General features: G+C 38.3%; 1 protein-coding gene across 1 annotated transcript in view; it reads right to left on the bottom strand.

Annotated features, from left to right (window-relative positions):
- Positions 1–2,957: 2,957 nt before the first annotated feature.
- The window catches only part of LOC140827353 (uncharacterized), a 36,857-nt gene continuing 20,796 nt past the window's right edge, over positions 2,958–19,018 (bottom strand). The window contains exons 4-5 of the mRNA XM_073190004.1: positions 5,557–6,168; positions 2,958–3,196 (exon numbers count right to left, since the gene is read on the bottom strand). Of these exons, the coding sequence (XP_073046105.1) occupies positions 6,046–6,168 (123 nt within the window). The 3' untranslated portion in view covers positions 2,958–3,196; positions 5,557–6,045. The remainder of the gene's footprint in view (positions 3,197–5,556; positions 6,169–19,018) is intronic.

Raw genomic sequence — 19,018 nt, 5'->3', positions numbered from 1 at the left:
ACAACTCTAGAAGAAGAACTATCCTCACCCTCTACGGCTTTCCTCTTAGGAGGCATAACTCCTACAATGTGCTCACACAACACAAATCAATAGATAACAATGAATAGATGTAGAAGAAGACATACCCGGACAATTGAAAGTAGACGAAGTCATATGCATTGGTCCGAAGAACGATGCTCTGATACCACTAAATGTGACACCTCGACCCAATTACAATAAAATACAGCGGAATTTAAAATTTTCTTTCAAATGGAAGGAGTTTCAAAATACATTACCACAAAATGTTTAAAGATAACTACATGATCATTCAAATGATATAACAAAAATACAAAATATCATTCCTATGATCATGTTCCACAAATGCTTGCAAAATAACATCTTCCTTCCAACTTCGTATGCATATGACTCCAGGCCACAATCAACGTCCTGGTACGTCACTCTTAGCTGCATCACATGAAATAACTGAAATGAGTATAAAACTCAGCAAGCGGAACTCTTACATAACAATGAACATAACATACTCTAAAATCATAACTTTGAAAACATAAATACCATCAACTCTGAAATAAATATCATAGCAATAAGATGATATTTCTCTTTACTCTGGTTGGATTGATATCAATAGTATCTCTGGCTCTGGTGCTCGTATCCCTATCGATATAAACCGATAACTCTGAGGGATATAAGCCTATGGTCGTTGATCAACTAATTGCATGCAATCTCTGATTATGTCTCTATCAATCTAATAAAACATTTGAAACTCTCTCTTGGCATTTTTAAACAAACACTTTGCATACTCTTCCTTTTCTCTTGTATTCCCTTTTCATAATTGAGACATTAAATTGTCTCCAACATACATAACAATGAAATCAATACATACTCAAGAATCAAATGAAGGGAATAGCATATTAAAACCTTTGGAATACCATACATATATTATCATGTGAGCACAAGAATGAAATTCCACTTACAACCACTTGAAACACTTGAATCTAAGCTCTTGGTACACCACCTACAACAATAATCCATAAATAAAACCATCAACATCTCAATAATCAAACACCCATGACAATTAACCCATAAATCCAACTCATTCAATATACCCATATCATATCTCTTCCAATACCAAGAAATAACTAAACCAAAAGACTTACCTTAGTTCCTTGAACAACCAAGAACCTTGATCTCAACTCAAATCACCAACTAAATCCAAGAATCAAAGGTAGGAAATGAAAGAAATGAAGGAAACCCTAGTCTCCAAGGAGAGAAAAACGAAAAAGAGGAAAGAGAAATGAGGAAAAGTGAACCAATCATCCAAATAAGTCACTTAAAAACTCGAGCTGTGCGCGACCGCGGGTGCGCTCCTACCAATACCGCGGGTGCGCTGAGCTCACGGCCAACCACTCAAAATTCTAAAAACAGCGACCGCGGGTGCGGTGCATCACCGCGGGTGCGGTGTCCTCTCTACCATGGGTGCGGTGTTGCTACGGTAATTCTCCCCAAAATCATGAATTACGACCGCGGGTGCGGTCCTGCACTGAGCGCGGGTGCGGTCTGGTCACGGCCAAGAACAATACCAAAGCAACTAAAATCGAACCGAGGCGCTGAAACAAAACAACTACTAACAACGAACGCCAACAAGGCCACAAAACAATAATAACTAACCATTCTATAACCCATAAACACAACTCTTAACATCTAAATCAAATAACCCAATAAACATATTAGACTTAAACCGTACCGTACACCAGGCTCGGCTATTACATAGGGTTTTATGACATGCATGACTTAATTCTTAGTCCTAGTAAGCAATATACTTACATTTGTATGATACTTGCTTTGGTGTTAACTAGGTCTAAGAAGGGGAGGAATTTAATTTTTGTGATACTTAATGATATATTATCATTTGGTGTGTGGTGAAGTTGATGAGTTTATAGGAAAGGCAACAATGATGTTTGGATTTCCAGTGCTGAAGGAGAGAGCAAATGATAAAGTCTACAAACTTGAGCTTAAAGGTAAGCATGTTGATAATATCATCCTTGTTATTACTAACTTGCTTCGTTTTTGTGTAGGAGGACAAGATTTGAGGACAAATCTTTTTGAAGAAAGGGAGTATGATATGAATCTGGCCGGGCATGGCGTTCAAAGGATCGGTAGGAGGATTCGTGATGCATGGGAGTGTGTTCGGAGGCCAAAGGAATATTATTCAAGCATTGTTGAAGACGGCCGAGCGTACATGGATGTGCACACGGACCTGCACACGGGGTCCGTGCCCTTTACAGTCAAGGATGAAGAATTCCAGTGTCTACACGGACCCGAGCACGGACCAGTACACGGGGTCTGTGTCCTATGATATTTGCGAAGACCGAGTGTACACGGATCCGTACACGGAGGTGGACACGAGGTCCGTGCCCCTTGTTTCCAGCTGAAGGTGATTTCCCGAGAGTAACGGACCCGTACACGGAGGCCTACACGGGGTCCGTGTTTGAGACGGCTGAGCGAGAATATTTTCCTTCTTTAGAGTTTTAACTTTTTGGGTAACTAGATTTGTGATATCTTTTCATTATTAAAAAGTGTTTGGACGAAATTTGAGACACAATTGACATATTATTGAAATTTTTATCAAGTTTAGAGTTTTCTCTCAAACTTTTTCAAAGCTTCGCTTTGTAACCAAAATCAAACTTATCAAAGTTTTTAACTTTGTTGCGTTTGTCGATCGTGCTTGTGCGGATTGTCCTAGACTCGTTCTTTGAAGGTTCATTATAGTTTTCGATTGTTTATTTCGTGATTATTGTTTCTAAACTTTTCATATTTTAGAGGTGAAAATCACAACACACACTTGATTCAAAAGATCGGGACAACACATCGATCCTTGTTCGATATTAAATTGAAGGCGCAATTCATATTTAATCGTGTTTGCTTTTTATTCGTACGTGGATTCGTATCATTATATGATGGTGTATCATTTAACTTTTACAAAACAAAGTAAGTGTCTGAGCAGATCATTTATGTGTATACATGTAGTGAGTGCTATCACATAGAAGAAGAAAAAATTGGCTTCATTGCAAAGTAGATAGCCTTTCTACCATTTTACATCAAGGATTAGCACCTGGGAAGAGACGCGCAATGAGGGCAACTTTGTAAATGAAAGATTCGATAGTTATACCATGCAAATGAATCTGCGGCGATAAAATGTCTGATCTGTTAGAGTAGATGCCCTACAAGCCAACGGTTGGCTAGGGATTTTATTGATTCATCTGTAATAAACAATCTTTATTTTGATATAATTTAACTTTTAATGGTTTCGTTATACTTTATCTGTATTCTCATGCAATCAGCATAGATAAAGTCCTTGATTATGCTTTAATACAAATGAATCGTAATTCGATATTAAAACTCATTTGTAAACACTGCATATTCTAAATTCGTTCCTAGTCGATTCAGCCGCCTAAAACATGGATAAAGGTCGCTTGAGCTCGAGACTAGCATCTGTGATGTTGTGTACTGCGTTTCTTGGTAAGGGCATTGAGATGTCCAACCATGCAGATGGGTAGTCATATGATGATTATATCGAACAACCCTCCCTCGGACTTTCCAAGTAGTTATCATTCATCGAGATGATAAGTCCATGGTTATGATTGTACACTATTAGTCCTTACGACCCGGGACAACACTGAGGCTCTTTATGCTAGGGCAGTGCTTTGACTCGTTTACCGGCTCCAGGAGAGTCATCAGGTGGCGAGGTTGGGTATAGTTGCGACACATATAGGAGCCAGTGCATTGTAGTCGGGGATTCACCGCTCACCTGCGGGTGTGGATATCCTATGTGATCTGATGTAATAATAATGCATGGAATCTCTGGCCAGAGTATGAGATGTACTTTGGAGAAGGAGTTCTCCAATAGTACATGTTGTGTCACTATTATAGTTATCACATAGTTATCGAATTAATATGCAACCCTCGATGAACCAATGGTTGCAGATTCGATCGGGATATATGAGATGAAGGGACCGTACTGTACATTAATCATAATCGACTGGTTTTTGCAGACACTATCAGTGATGCCTAGGGGATCATGGGGCGATGCTACTAGACGCTCTTACCATGATCCGATGGGTGCAATCAGAAATGAGTTCTGACATTCTTGATCAAGGTGTTGTTGAAAAGAATGGGGCTAACTAGGGTAAGCCCGAATAAAGGATTCTGTCCTAAATCACAAAGAGTTGTGAACCCACGGCTAGCTGTATCCCTGAACCATTGAGGGTCACACAAGTACTGGAATGTTTGTTCTCGTTGAGATAATAAATTCAAGAATTTGAATTTATATTATATAATATATTAAAGGAGTTGAATTTATGATAATTAAATTTTGAGAGAATAAATTCAAGGAGTTGAATTTATAAAATTTGATAATTTAATTTATTAAACTCAAACGTTGGGTTTATTAAATATTAATTTTGGAGGTGATAAAAATTCAAGGAGTTGAATTTATAATTCAAATAATAAATTCAAATGTTGAATTTATAATTTATTTAATTTATTAAGCTCAAAAGTTGAGTTGATTAATTAATAAACTAAGTGTGAGGCCCGGGGTCGAAGAGGGCGGGGGTTATCGTCGGTGCCATCAGTTGCACGGACAATGAGCGGCTGCTGGCAGGCTTCTAGGTGGAGGGAACATGAATGAACCGGCCCACACGGGAATGAGAGGGATTCCGAGACTGTTCAATGTAATGGACTGTATAGTTGAAGAGGGATTAAAAGATTTGATTTGTACTACTCATATCACGAAGGTGCATCTTCTTTTCGTTAGCTCATCACATAAGAACTCCAAAGTTAAGCGTGCTTGACTTGGGGCAATTTTGGGATGGGTGACCTCCTGGGAAGTTTCTCAGGGTGCGTGTGAGAGGACATCAGCACGCTGGAAAGACCCGTCTTGATACAGTGAGGACAATCATCAAATCTGGGGCGTTACACTAAATATGGTGGATAATATGTTTAATGGGCTTGTAGGGATACAAGTCCAACATATTAAATTATTAAAGTTTTAATGAGATTTGATTAAATTAATTAAACTAGGGACTAGACCAATTAATTAAATGAAACCCATTAATTTTAATTATGTAATTAGGCTATAATTTAATTATAAATAAGACATGCAAAGAAAAAACCTAGCCAAGCACCACATGATTTTCGAGGATCACACCTCTAAAAGAATAAAAAATCGGCCACTTCCTCTTGAAGAATGTTTGAGCCGCCTCTCAAATTTAGTGCAAATTAGAAAAGGAACATATCTTCTAGTCGTGGACTTGATTCGAAGATTGAAGAAAGAAGTCTCTTTAAGAAAGTTCGTAGGGATTATCAAGAGCTATCTCCGCTAACCCCGGAATAGTTGGAGCCGTGTGAATCGTTCACCAAATGTATAAAATTTCAACACCCTATGAATGTTGTTGTTAAAATCATACGAGCGCCCAATGCAAAACATATTTTGATTGTCAAAATAAATAAAAAATTTTAAACTTCCGCTGCGTTTGGGTGTGTAGAAAACCGAGATCCAACATGATCCTCTTGGTGGCCATGGGCTTCAGGATTTCGCCTTCCATTCTTGCTGCCACATCAGACAAGGCACGTTCAACAGGAGGCCTCGTTCTCCACTCGACTAAAGTATTCCAGTGTGTATCATTACTTCTGATCCCTCTTTCAAGTTCCAAATGGAAGCGAATTATGGGTAATGCTCTGATCCTTTCCTTGAGAGATCTCAAAGAAGAATTGGGATCGGCTTTTGAGTTGAGATAGCACCGCAATATTCTTTCAAGAAACGCTATTCTAATGCTCAAAGAGCTAGAAGGATGCGTCAGTTTCTCATAGTTTGGCCAGATGTAGCATTTATTAGGCAATTATTTGATTGAATCCTCGGAGGAAATGCAGAAGGTTGTTGATCTTTGTATGCAACAACAGAAGCAGATCCCATTATAGCAAATGGTTGGTAAAGCTGAGCATGAATCTGACCGAATAGATACAACCCTCTTCCCTTTCCTATAGGCGAAACTACCATAAAAGTTGATTACGGTTAGGAGTAAGAAATATGGAAATTTCTTCCACACTTTTCGCTTCTAAACTGATGCCTTCACCAACTGATATTCGCCTTAGACCAGAGTGTGAAGCGTTTGACTGCAATACAGTGGCGATAAAACAAACTAATTACAAACACTTATAAAATCGCAAGCATTCAGATTTCAGGACCAATTTAAGGTTACATTTTCGAATGGTTAGTTCCAAATTTACTTCAATAGCCCAAATGTAGCATAAATATGATTCAGAATGCCTGATCTCGATGATAGAAAATGGAAATTGAACCAAACTACTAAAGCCCATAAACAATTCTCACCTACAACAAGAGGTGGCGATATTCACCACCATGTGCCAGAAAATTTTAAATTGGCTTCCTAGGCCTCGTGCTAATATTTCAAAAGAAAATATACTGCTATTTAAAAATTGAAAATTTAAACAATAATCCTAGTAATAGCACTTGTTCAACAAGTCAATAAATTGGAAAACTGATTGATCACTTGCTTCATAACAAACTCATATGTGGATTTTGATGACACTGTGAAGCCCAAGACGAATTAACTTCAGAATGCGGACACCTGTAACAGAGGGTCTTACACCCCATCATTTAAGAGAATAGTCATCAAAGAACTAATGATTGGTTCATATGTTCTCATAACTCAAACAAAAACACCTCCAGCATCAACGCACATCCAAATCTATGCTTGGTTTGGACTCCACTACACTCCATTGGCTACACATTTCTTGTTAGAGATAAATGCATTTGAACACAGAGTCAATGGCTTTAAGATCAAGAATTAAATACTTATCCAAATTAACTGCCCGGTAAACTCGGTTGGGAATAAATATAGAAAGTGGACTAGGTCAAGTTATAGTAAATGGAAGATGAGTTCACGTATCGATCCCATAGAGCCTATTATTTAAGTACTAAGATTTAAATTATTCGATTTAATCTAAGCAAACGATAACGAGTGATTTGTAGATAATTTAAACTAATTAAATTAAACTAAATTATGCTAAATTAATAACTAAGATCAAATCTGCTGAACATGTTGGAACTTGGAGATTTTCAATTTCAACAAAATGACCGGGAACACACAACAGTACCAAACCTTGATTATTGTCGCGCATCGGAATTATTTAACCACAGATTATTCGATGTCACAATGAAATTCTCTAATTTAACTATAAATCTATTTCTGGAATTTATAATCCTATTTTCATTTAACAGTCCAATTATTTCTAATTGAATTTATTTAAACAAAAACGCATTATTTAATGATGGAATCACAGCTGTCGCCTAAAATCGCACATTGAAACCGAATACTATTTTTAATCGGTTTAACCGTGTGTTGATTAATATTTTTGAAGCTAAATTTCATCTATTCCTTTTCGAGTCAAGATCGAACAACGAACATGTAAATAATTGGCCAAATTAAATGCAAGTAAATTACGCAAACATTAATCAATAGCATAAAATTAATTCATAAATAAAATAATCCAATGAATGAACAAAATCAATAGTTTGTTCCTATCGTGGTCCTGATCACAATAAAAATACTCCATAAATTCAAAACTAGAAGAAAATATAACATTCGAATTCATGATTGAAACTAATAAAATAAAGGAGGAGAAAATCCCAGCGATGACGCGCGAATCTTGCGTGTGAAGTGCGTTTTATTACCCTTTTCTCCCAATCCCTAGCCATCTTCAAAGTGTCAAAAGTCTCAAAAAAAGTCCCCAATATCTTAGGTTTTCCTCTTTTATATTTTTCTTCCAAAAAGCCCAGGCAAACATGTTATTTTCAAGACCATAATTAATATCTTCCCAAAATTTACAAAAATGTGCGCCAAATCTTAAGCTGATATCAAATGGCACGGACCCCTTGTAAACTTTAGGGTCAGGGTCCATTCCTATTCGCTGCAAAATTCTGTCCGGAAAACCATAGACACAGACCATGTGTAAGGATCCGGAGTAGGGTCCGCGTAGACTCTGTAATTTTCATTCTCGGAAGATAATGGACACGACCCCGGGTACAGGTCCGGATTGGGGTTCGTGTAGAGTCTGTAGTTCTGCTCTTTGGGCTTCTATGACGCGGATCCTTACACGGGGTCAATGTAGGGGTCTGTGTCAGCTCTTTGTGCTAATTCCTATTTTTCTGGATGTTTCTGACATGGAATTGCGAAGCTTGACTTTCTTTCTCTTTCGTTGGCTTTTATCACTTCTTGGTCAAACATGCAAATAGCAATAATAAAACGAATTAAGCGCAAAACTCGGAATAAAAATACCACATAGGCACGAATACAACGAAATAAAGTCCCAAAAATTCTATAGAATTCCTGCTTATCAACTCCCCGACACTAACCCTTTGTTCTTCCTCGAACAAATCAAACATGAAGTAAAGATGAGAAATATCTTAGATTCAGAACTCAAGTAATATAATCAAAACTTCTCCCCGGTCAGAAGATCATGCTTCGAATATCACAAGATTCGTTATCATCGCAACTTAAGATTCAAACATTACCCAATAAAGATCAACAGAATGAGATGTGTGTAGTGTGCAAGTCAGAACTCATACTCATCAACAGGTACTTGGTTTCAGGAACACTTATATTCATTTATTTCTGAAACGCCTCATATGCTTGACTTTCATACCCATCTCTAATAGGTCTTTTCAAGCTTATAACGTAGGGACAAGGTTCAAGGCTACAATAAAAGGCATGGGAATCAAAAGTGAGAGAAAATAAACATATTCTTGCAGCGCATTCATCCAATCTTGAAGTTGCCATCACTTATTGTATTTTTACCATCTTTAGAGCTCTATCATCTCCTTTCTTTTTCATTGTCCTCCAACTTTCACCCACAGATTTCTCGGTTGTCTTCAATACCATACACTTTTCCCCCTCTCTTTTTTTCATAATGATTTATCGACTCCTTCAAGCATATTTCTTCAACTCATTAGAGTATCTTGAATATTTCAACGTGTATAGAAGGTTTATTTCTCTCAAACGTAGGTAGAAAAAAGTGTATAGGATAAAATTCACATGGTTGATGTGGGACATTGAATAAATTACGAACACACAATTCGATTTTTACAGCCGCAAGAAGGGTTATTAGAGACAATAAATGATGTATTGGGTAGCCTTGAAAGGCTTAAACGGTCCAAAGATTGCCTAAATCATCTCTAATTTACCATCGTTCGTATTTTCGATTTGAGGGATAATCAGTCGAGTTCTAGGTTGTTTCTTATTATTTTTTTTAAGCTCACCTTGCACTAATTCACCATCAATGAGTAAAAGTCTGACCACGTGCAAGGAATGAAATGTCAATACAAAACTGGTTCATGTCGGACTCTCTCCTCTAAACTACTACTACTCTCATTCAATACTAGTCATGAAACGATTTCCCGGGTGATCCAAAATTTAAAAGATTATTCTGGTTATCATGTAAAACAAGAGTTCTTCCTTTAGATATAGTCGCATCCTACGTGAAAAGTTTGTTAAGTGTTGTGCAACGATGTGTAACAAAACTGGGCCACACCCCCACATTTTGAAATCAATACTGCCCTCAGTGTAAAGAGATGAAAAATCAAACTAGCAAGAAAATTAAAGCAAAAACATTTCCCTTGAAAAATGTCGAGTAGGCGGAGAAAATGTGGTAGAAATCATAAACTCCTGAAATTTACGATATCGAATACACCAAGAAACGTAAAAAGAATAGGAAAGGCCCACAAGCACACGAATAAACCAAAAGAGGATAAGCATAAAGAATAAAATGGTCCAAAGATAGTAAAGTAATGGAGTCACTGAATAAGTCCCATAAAACCAACATCAAAATATGAATGAAATGATCTTAATGAAAAAGTTTATAAAGTCCTCCACAAGTCCTAAAACAATCAAGCTTAACTACTCGTCGTCGGAACCCACATCCAAATTCTCAATGGACGATGTTTTGATCATGCCAACATTTTGTTTTCTCCTTGTAAAGCTTGGCGTTCTCATAAGCATCCAACCTAAACTCATCCAATTCATTCAGCTGCAATACTCTCTCGTCACATGTGGCTTTATCATCAAAATTCAAGAATTTAGTAGCCCAATAAGCCCTATGTTCAAATTCTACGGGTAGCTGACACGACTTCAATTCCCATACAATAATCTAAAAGGGGACATGCCAATGGGGGTTTTAAAAGCAGTGCAGTAAGCCCAAAGTGCATCATCCAGATTTCTAGACCATTCTTTCCTTCTAGTACCGACAGTCTTCTCAAGAATGAGTTTTAAGTTCTCTGTTCGATATCTCGACTTGGCCACTAGTTTGAGGATGATAAGGTGTGGCCACCTTATGTCGGACCCCATACTTTGCCAACAGACTATCAAATTGACGATTACAAAAATGAGTACTCCAATCGCTAATAATGGCTCTAGGTGTACCAAAACGTGAGAAAATATTTTTCTTGAGAAATTAAACGACAACCCTAGAGTCATTAGTTTTGTATGCAAGTGCCTCCACCCACTTAGACACGTAATGTACAGCCACCAAAATATACTTGTTCCCAAAAAAAACTGGGAACACACCCATGAAATCTATACCCCACACATCAAATATCTCACACACCAAAATACTATTGAGAAGCAATTCATGTCTCCTAGAGATATTACATGTGCGCTGACAATTTGGACAGATTGTAGCATATTCATGTGCATCCTTAAACAGAGTAGGACAATAAAAACAAGACTGGAGGACTTTTGACGCAGTTCTAGTTGCCCCAAAATGGCCTCTGGCCGGACCAGCATGACAATGAACAAAATTTCACTTACCTCTTCTCGGGGAACACATATACGGATTATACCATCTGCACATATTCTAAACAAATAAGGATCCTCTCAAAAATAATATTTCAAATATGAGAAAAATTTATTCTTTTGCTGATAAGTAAAGTGGGGAGGAATGAACTTAGTGGATAGATAATTAACAAAATCGTCATACCACGGTAAACTGGTGACCTCAAAAAGTTGTTCGTCCAGGAAGTCATCGCGAATAATTTCATTGCCTTGACTTGGATTCTCCAAACGCGAGAGATAGTCCGCAAATTGGTTTTCTCCCCCCTTCCTATCGATTATCTCCAGCTCAAATTCCTGCAACAGAAGAATCCAATGAATTATCCTTGGTTTTGCAACTTTTTTGGCCATCAAGTATTTCAAGGCTGAATGGTTGGTGTGCACTACAACTTTGCTCCCTATCAAATATGATCTAAATTTATCCAGAGCAAAAACCACAGCAAGAAGCTCCTTCTCTGTAGTGTCATAGTTCAGTTGGGCAGGTGACAGTGTCATACTAGCATAATAGATGACATGGATGCATTTCTCCCTCTTTTGCCCCAAAACTGTCCCTAGAGCTGCGTCGCTTTCATCACACATCACCTCAAATGGTGATCCCCAATTAGTCGCTATCATCACGGGTGCGGTGATCAATTTCTTCTTAAAAACTTGAAATGCCTGCACACACTCATCGGAAAAATCAAAGCGCATATCTTTTATCAGCAAATTGGTTAGTAGCTTAGCAATGCAAGAAAAATATTTTATAAAGCGTCTATAGAACCCTGTATTTCCTAGAAAACTACGCACTCCTTTGATTTTTGTTGGGGCTAGGAGTTTCTCAATTACTTCAACTTTGGCCTTATCAACATAAATCGTAGTTTCTGAAATTTTGTGCCCCAACACAATTCCCTCTTTCACCATGAAATGGCATTTTTCCCAGTTTAAAACCAAATTTGACGCCTCACATCTCTTCAAGACTTTAGACAGGTTGATCAAACAAGTATCAAATGAGGAGCCAAATACAAAAAAATAATCCATAAATATTTCAATAAAATCCTCAATCATGTCGTGAAAAATTGCCATCATGCATCGTTGGAAAGTTGCTGGTGCATTACATAGACCGAATGACATTCATTTATATGAAAATGTCCCTTAAGGACATGTAAATGTGGTTTTCTCCTGATTTTTAGGGTCAATGGGAATTTACATATTACCCGAATAACCATCCAGGAAACAGTAGAAAGAATGTCCAGCTAACCTTTCCAACATTTGATCAATAAAAAGGAGGGGGAAGTGGTCTTTACGGGTGGCGTCATTAAGTTTTTTATAATCAATGAAAACACGCCACCCTGTAACTGTTCTGGTAGGAATTAACTCATTGTTCTCATTCTTTACGACAGTGATCACACCTTTTTTCGGAACAACTTGTACTGAACTTACCCACCTACTGTCAGAAATCGGGTAAATAATACCTGCGTCTAGTAGCTTTATCACCTTTTTCTTGACCACCTCTTCATAGCTGGGTTTAGACGCCTTTGAGGTTGGGTAGATGTCTTTTGGTCGGCCTCCATCAGAATTTTGTGCATGCAAATGGATAAACTGATTCCCTTGATGTCTGCAATGCTCCAACCTATGGCTTTGATATTTTCCCTCAGAACTCGGAACAGCTTTTCTTCTTCCGTCCCTGTCAAAGTGGAGGAAACTATCACTGGCAGTTTATCGTTATCTAGGAAAAATAGATATTTCAAGTGCAAAGGAAGATGTTTCATCTCTAGGATTGGGGCTTCTTCAATGGATGACTATAGAGGACTTGGGACATGCCCATGCTCCCCGATCTTAGAGTTTACCGTTTTTGAAATCGGTCTGCCAGCTTCCAGATAATGAATACATTCGTCCAGCTCTTGACTTCCCAATTATTGTGGGCTTGAATTGATCAAACAAACCTCCAAAGGATCCTCACACATTAATCCTTGCAAACCACACTCAATGAACTTTTTAAGAGCATCAATTCTAAAACAATCAGATGTATCATTGGGGTATTTGATGGACTGAAAAACATTGGATATCATACTCTCATCATTCAGTCTTAAAACTAGCTCACTCTTATGCACATCTATCAAGGCCCTTCCGGTGGCTAATAATGGTCTCCCTAAAATAAGAGGAATCTCTGGATCCTCTTCCATGTCTAATACAACAAAAGCAACCGAAAAAATGAACTTGTCAACTTTTACTAAAACATCCTCAACAACTCCCCTTGGATATTTAATTGATCTATCAACCAATTGTAGAGAAATTGTAGTTGGCTTCACTTCACCTATTTTCAGCTTTTCAAAGCATGAGTACGACATCAAGTTAATGCTTGCACCTAGGTCACATAAAGCTTTACTAAAAAATGAAGTTCCTATGGTACAAGGAATAGAGAAGCTACCTGGGTCCTTAGCTTTTTCAGGCAATTTATTTTTTAAAATTGCAGAACATTCCTCCGAAAGCTTCACTATCTCAAAATCCACAAGTTTACTCTTGTTTGATAGAATCTCCTTAAGAAATTTTTCATATGAGGGCATTTGAGCTAAAGCCTCTTTCTCTTTGCGCCCTCGGACCTTTGCTTGGATGACCCCTTTTCTTTCACGTCATTTTTCAACATCAACTACCTCTTGCTTCATGGGAGACGTAACTGTGACTGCATTTACACCTTTCGGATTCTTTTCTATGTCACTAGGTAGTGAACCCGAAGCTCATGTAGCCATTTGTGTCGCAAACTGCCCTAGTTGAGTCTCTACTCTTTGCATCATGGCATCATGATTTTGCCATCTCATCTCATTTTTGGCAATTTACTTGGCAAGCATATCCTCAAGATTTTACTTGCTATCTTGTGGCTTGAAACCGAGTGGCATAGAAGGTTCAGTACCTTGCGGAAGTTTAGGTGGTTGTTGAGGAGGCTTTTGTTGTGTAGGATGTTGTGGAGGATTGAAATTTGGTTGCTCAACAGGATTTTCTGATGGCCTCCACCCAGAATTCGGATGATTCCTCCAGCCTGGGTTATATGAGAAACTGTATGGATTATATTGTTGCTGAACTTGGTTTCCCACAAAATTCATTGAGTCCCCTCCAAAGCACTGTATTCCCTCACAAGACATATTTGGCATGAATTGCATGTCACTAGATGATCCACCAAATATCTCAGTGTTTCTTTGAATTTGATTTACTGGCTTGACTGGTATTGATCTATTTTCTTGTAACTGCACCATCTGATGTGTCAATCCATAAAGCTTTGCTGTGATTGCTGTCAAAGCATCCATCTCAAGGAATCCGACTTTCTTATCCCTTCTGTTGTCTTTCCAGCATACATTTATTTCTACCATATTAGATATGATTTCAAGCGCTATAGTTGGTGTTTTCCTGTATAATCTACCGTTCGCTGCTGCATCAAGCATAGATTCCACATATGAATCCACCCCTTAGTAGAACGTCTCAACCTGCTGCCCTATCGAGAAACCATGTCTTGGGCACAATCTCAACATCTTCTTAAACCTTGCCCATGGTGAATTCAATGATTCCCCATCTCTCTGTCTAAACGATGTGATTTGATTTCGTAATTGTATAATCATAGTTGGGGGAAAATACCTATGCATGAAGACCCCCAGTAATCCTGATGCGAACACGGATTTACAAGCCCCAAGAAAGCATGGGATCCCTTAGAGTTGCCAGAGGGACCAATCACGAGGGGACGACTGAAGAGATTCAAGGAAGCATTGCAGGGGCTTATGAGCAAGGATGAAAGACTTACAAGCGAGGTGCAAAGTGCTGAAGGGTTTGTGATGCAGGGGAGTAAGTTTGGGAGCCAAATGAACATTATTCAAGTGATAGATGAAAAGGAGTCCAGAAGCATCGGCGCTCGAGCGGCCAAATATTACCGCCCGAGCGCCACACTTACTGTCTGAGGAGAAAAATTTTAGAACGCCTCGCGCCCGAGCGGTCACATTCTACCGCCCGAACGCGAGTAGTACAGAACCCTCGATGCTCGAGCGGTCAAATTCTACCGCCCGAGCGCAAGTCATTTTCGAAAAATTATTTATTTCCTTGATTAGAGTCCTAATTATTTTGGCAACTAGATATTATTTTCTTTTGAGTATGTAAAAGATATTGCACGAAATTTTAACACAATTCAAATTATTATTGATAGTTTATCAAACTTGTGAGATTTTTTTCTCAAACTTTTTCAAAGCTCCGCTTTGTGTTCATCAAAAATCAAACTTATCAAGGATTTATTCTTGTGACGTTTGTCGATTTATTTCATACGGATTGTCAGGGACAAGTTCTTTGAAGGTTCGTCTGTTTCTCAATTGGTTTAATCGTGAATATTTGTTGCTAAGTTTTATAATTTAAAGGTGAATATCAGAAATCCATACTTGATTCAAAAGATCGGGACAACACGAATTCTTCGTTCGTTATTGAATTAAGGGAGCGATTGTTATTTAATCTTGTTTTCTATTCGTTCGTACGAGGATTCGTATCATTTGGTATCAGAGCTTAGGTTCATTGAATTCAAGTAAGTTTATCGCTTTATTATCTCGTTCTATTATCAGATTTGTTATCCTTTCGTTTCTTTTTCAGATCTGTCTTTCTAGTATATCGTTCTTCGTCAGTTTCTGAAATATTTGGTAATTTTTTTTGTTGGGATTTTCGAGGAAGTACTCAGAAAAAAAAAAAACGAGTACCAAAAATCCGAAAATTCACCAATATTTCTTTTTGGTATTTTGTTCTATTCTTTTTTGTGAGTCACATACAATTGTCTCACACAGTAAAAAAAATATTGATCTTCAAATTGCTTGTCGACGCAGTCCAAGTGAATCGATCTTAATTGTTCACAAGTTGAACTTGATTGTTTGATATCCAAATATAAAGCTTAAGCACACTTTCGAGAATACTATCCAATTTGAGTGAAATTACTTGAGTGCGAGTGAATTTTCTTTGGAGGGCCTAGTGAGTATTTGTTGTGAGCAAAAAAAAAAATAAGAGAGGAGAGACGAGCGAACTTTCTTTGGAGTGATCGTGAGCATTTGGGTGAGGAATATCTATTATTTCTACTTACATTTTCTTTCAGGTACAACTCTAAAAGTAAATGGAGAGAGAGGTAGGAGATAGTTCAAAACAAGGATTATCTAAGGTTCAAATGGAGGCGTTGTTTGGGCATTTTAGTAGGATGATGAGGAACAAATTGGAGCCCTTACATGAGAGGTTGGATAAGCTTGAAGCTAGTGCTAGTGGGAGTAAATCTAAGCCTAAAGATTTGGGTAGAGGAGAAGATGAAGAATATGATTTGGGAGGAGACGAGGAGAGCCAAAATGAGAATTGGGGTAGGAATGGAAGAGGTAGAGGATTTGGTAGAGGAAGAAGAGAAGCTGTGCGACGTAAATATGATGAGAATAGGGAAGATGTCAATATGGGTAGTATTAAGATGAAAATTCCATCATTCCATGGGAAATCTGACCCGGAAGCATATTTAGAATGAGAAAAGAGGGTAGAGTTTGTGTTTGAATGTCACCACTACTCCGAACAAAATAAAGTTAGGTTGGCGGTGGAGTTTCTAGACTATGCTCTCATTTGATGGGATAAACTAGTGACCACTAGGAGGAGGTATAATGAGAGATTCATTGAAACTTGGGATGAGATGAAGAAGGTCATGAGGAACAGGTTTGTGCCCAATCACTATTGCAGGGAGATGTTTAAGAGGCTACAAACTTTGAGGCAAGGATTAAAGGGAGATGGAAGTAGTAATGATTAGAGCCAATATAGAGGAAGATAGTGAGGCAACCATGGCACGTTTTCTTTGTGGTTTGAACAGGGAGATACATGATCAAGTGGAGCTTAGGCACTACTTGGATCAAGACGAGATGGTGCAAATGGCCATAAAGGTGGAGCAACAACTCAAGAGGCGAGGAGTAGGCCGCACCGATCAAATTGGGGGTTCATCATCTTCGTGGAGATCAAATGTGGTGAAACGTGAGGAGAATGAGGTGGTGACCAAGCCCAAGATTGAGACCAAACAAGAGGCGCCTAAACAAGGAGTGCAAGGTAAATTTGAATCTCCTCACTAAATTTTTTAGGTGTTAAGGGTTGGGTCATATTGCTAGTGAATGTCCAAATAAAAGAGTTATGATTTTGAATGAATATGGTGAATATGAGTCTCAAAGTGAGAGTGATGACGAGGGTGATGATGATGAGATGCCTGTGTTAGAGGATCCTGATGAGGGATATGGGGCGGTTGTAGGTGAAGCACTAGTGACTAGGTGTATCATGAGTGCCCAAGTCAAGGATGAGGAGATTAAGCAAAGGGAGAAATGATTCGATCCTGTTATCTTGATTTCTCGAATCGAGAGATCAAATCCTTTTGTAGCCAATAATCTATTAATAAAAATAGAAAAGCTTAATAAAAAAGAAGAAAAAAAATAATAGTAACTTGGTCCCGTGCATCCACCATTATACCCACAATGATCGGCCATACGATTTCTATTCATAATGGTAAGGAACATTTTCCTATTTATATAATTGTATTCCGGAAGCTCGTATCATTGATCCTGATAAACCCCAATTTAGTGCTTCTTCTGCGCCAATAATGCCTACGCCTTCAACTCGTTCTAAAAAAATAGGTCGTTCGAGCTTTTCCTGGGAGTATGGCGTGGGTTACTTCAGCGCCGTAGTTGTTCCATACTAGATTCTTTGTGAATAGCAAGGTTTGCAATCTTATCATAGATGAGAGAAGTTGCACCAATGTGGCTAGTAGTGAGATGGTACAAAGTTGGGTTTACTGACATTAAAGCATCCTCAACCATATAGGCTTCAATGGTTGAATGATTGTGCGGAGGTGAAGGTGAACAAATAAGTGTTGGGTCTTTTTCTATTGGTAAGTACATTGATGAGGTCTTATGTCACGTAGTGCCCATGCATGCTTGTCATATCTTGTTAGGTAGGCCGTGACAATATGATAGGCGAGTGACACATGATGGGTACAAGAATAAGTATTCATTTGTATTGAAGAAGGAATCCATTCCTTTGTCCCCAAAGCAAGTGTTGGAGGACCAATTGAAAAAAAGGAAGAGAGAAGAGGCCGAAAAAAATAGTGAGAACAAAAGTGAGATGGTCCTTGAAAGAAAAGATGAGATTGCTGAAAGAAAGAGTGATTAAAAGAGTGAGATAGCCATACAAAACAAAAAAGAGAGGAAAGAAATTGAGAGTGTAATGCCCGAGATTTAATCATTATAATCAGACGTTGATTAATTGACATGATTGAGATTATAAGAACTCAAATGAACCGATATGACAAGGCCGAGCGTCGTTGCACTTGTTAGCCAAGTATTTGGGCAGAAACTTCGGCGCTCGAGCGGTAGAAAAGCACCGCCCGAGCGCCAAGGTATCACAAGTTATTGCTCGGACAGAAGGTTCGGCGCCCGGGCGGTAGATTTCGACCGCCCGAGCGCCAAGGGTGCGACTTGAAATTTCCGGACAGTATGTTCGGCGCCCGAGCGGTACATTTCGACCGCTCGAGCGCCACCTAAGAATCATGAAATGTGCCACGTTTCATAAGGCATGCAAGGTAGGATATATATATATATGTTAGTAAACGATAATCCTCAGCAAATTAGAAGAAAAGAAGATCGAGGATTCTCCAAGAAAATCCTTACGCCTTTTGTGCGAAATCCGCCGGTCAGATTTTGAATCCGACTTCGGTACTGTGTTCCTATCAACGCAGGCTACAACTGAACGTAAGTTTTGTTACGTTTAGACATGGTTTGACTGTATGATGTTGTCAGAACTGAATATGATTCAAATATGGTGTTTCTGCTATCGTAGACATTATAGAATTGAAGTCAGATTAAAGAACAGACTGCTTCTGTAATTGTTATGATTTTTGGAAAGAGATTGACTGAGATTCTATATCAGAATTGTGTTAGTATTCAGAGTATGAATTATATTGACACAGATTATATGTTCTAGTATTATATTTGTGATGTTCAGATTGACGGGGTTATTCAGATCGTATTGTTATGCCGTCGAAACATCAGTTGAGTTAGATTGATCAGATTCAGATATGATTTCGATTAGATTGTGATATTATTGATATGAATCAGATTGTATCT

Source organism: Primulina eburnea, chromosome 3 (genome assembly GCF_022965805.1).
Source record: "Primulina eburnea isolate SZY01 chromosome 3, ASM2296580v1, whole genome shotgun sequence".
NCBI classification, from domain to species: domain Eukaryota; kingdom Viridiplantae; phylum Streptophyta; class Magnoliopsida; order Lamiales; family Gesneriaceae; genus Primulina; species Primulina eburnea.
Note: the sequence above shows the minus strand (reverse complement) of the source record. Positions and strands in the feature narration are given on the sequence as shown.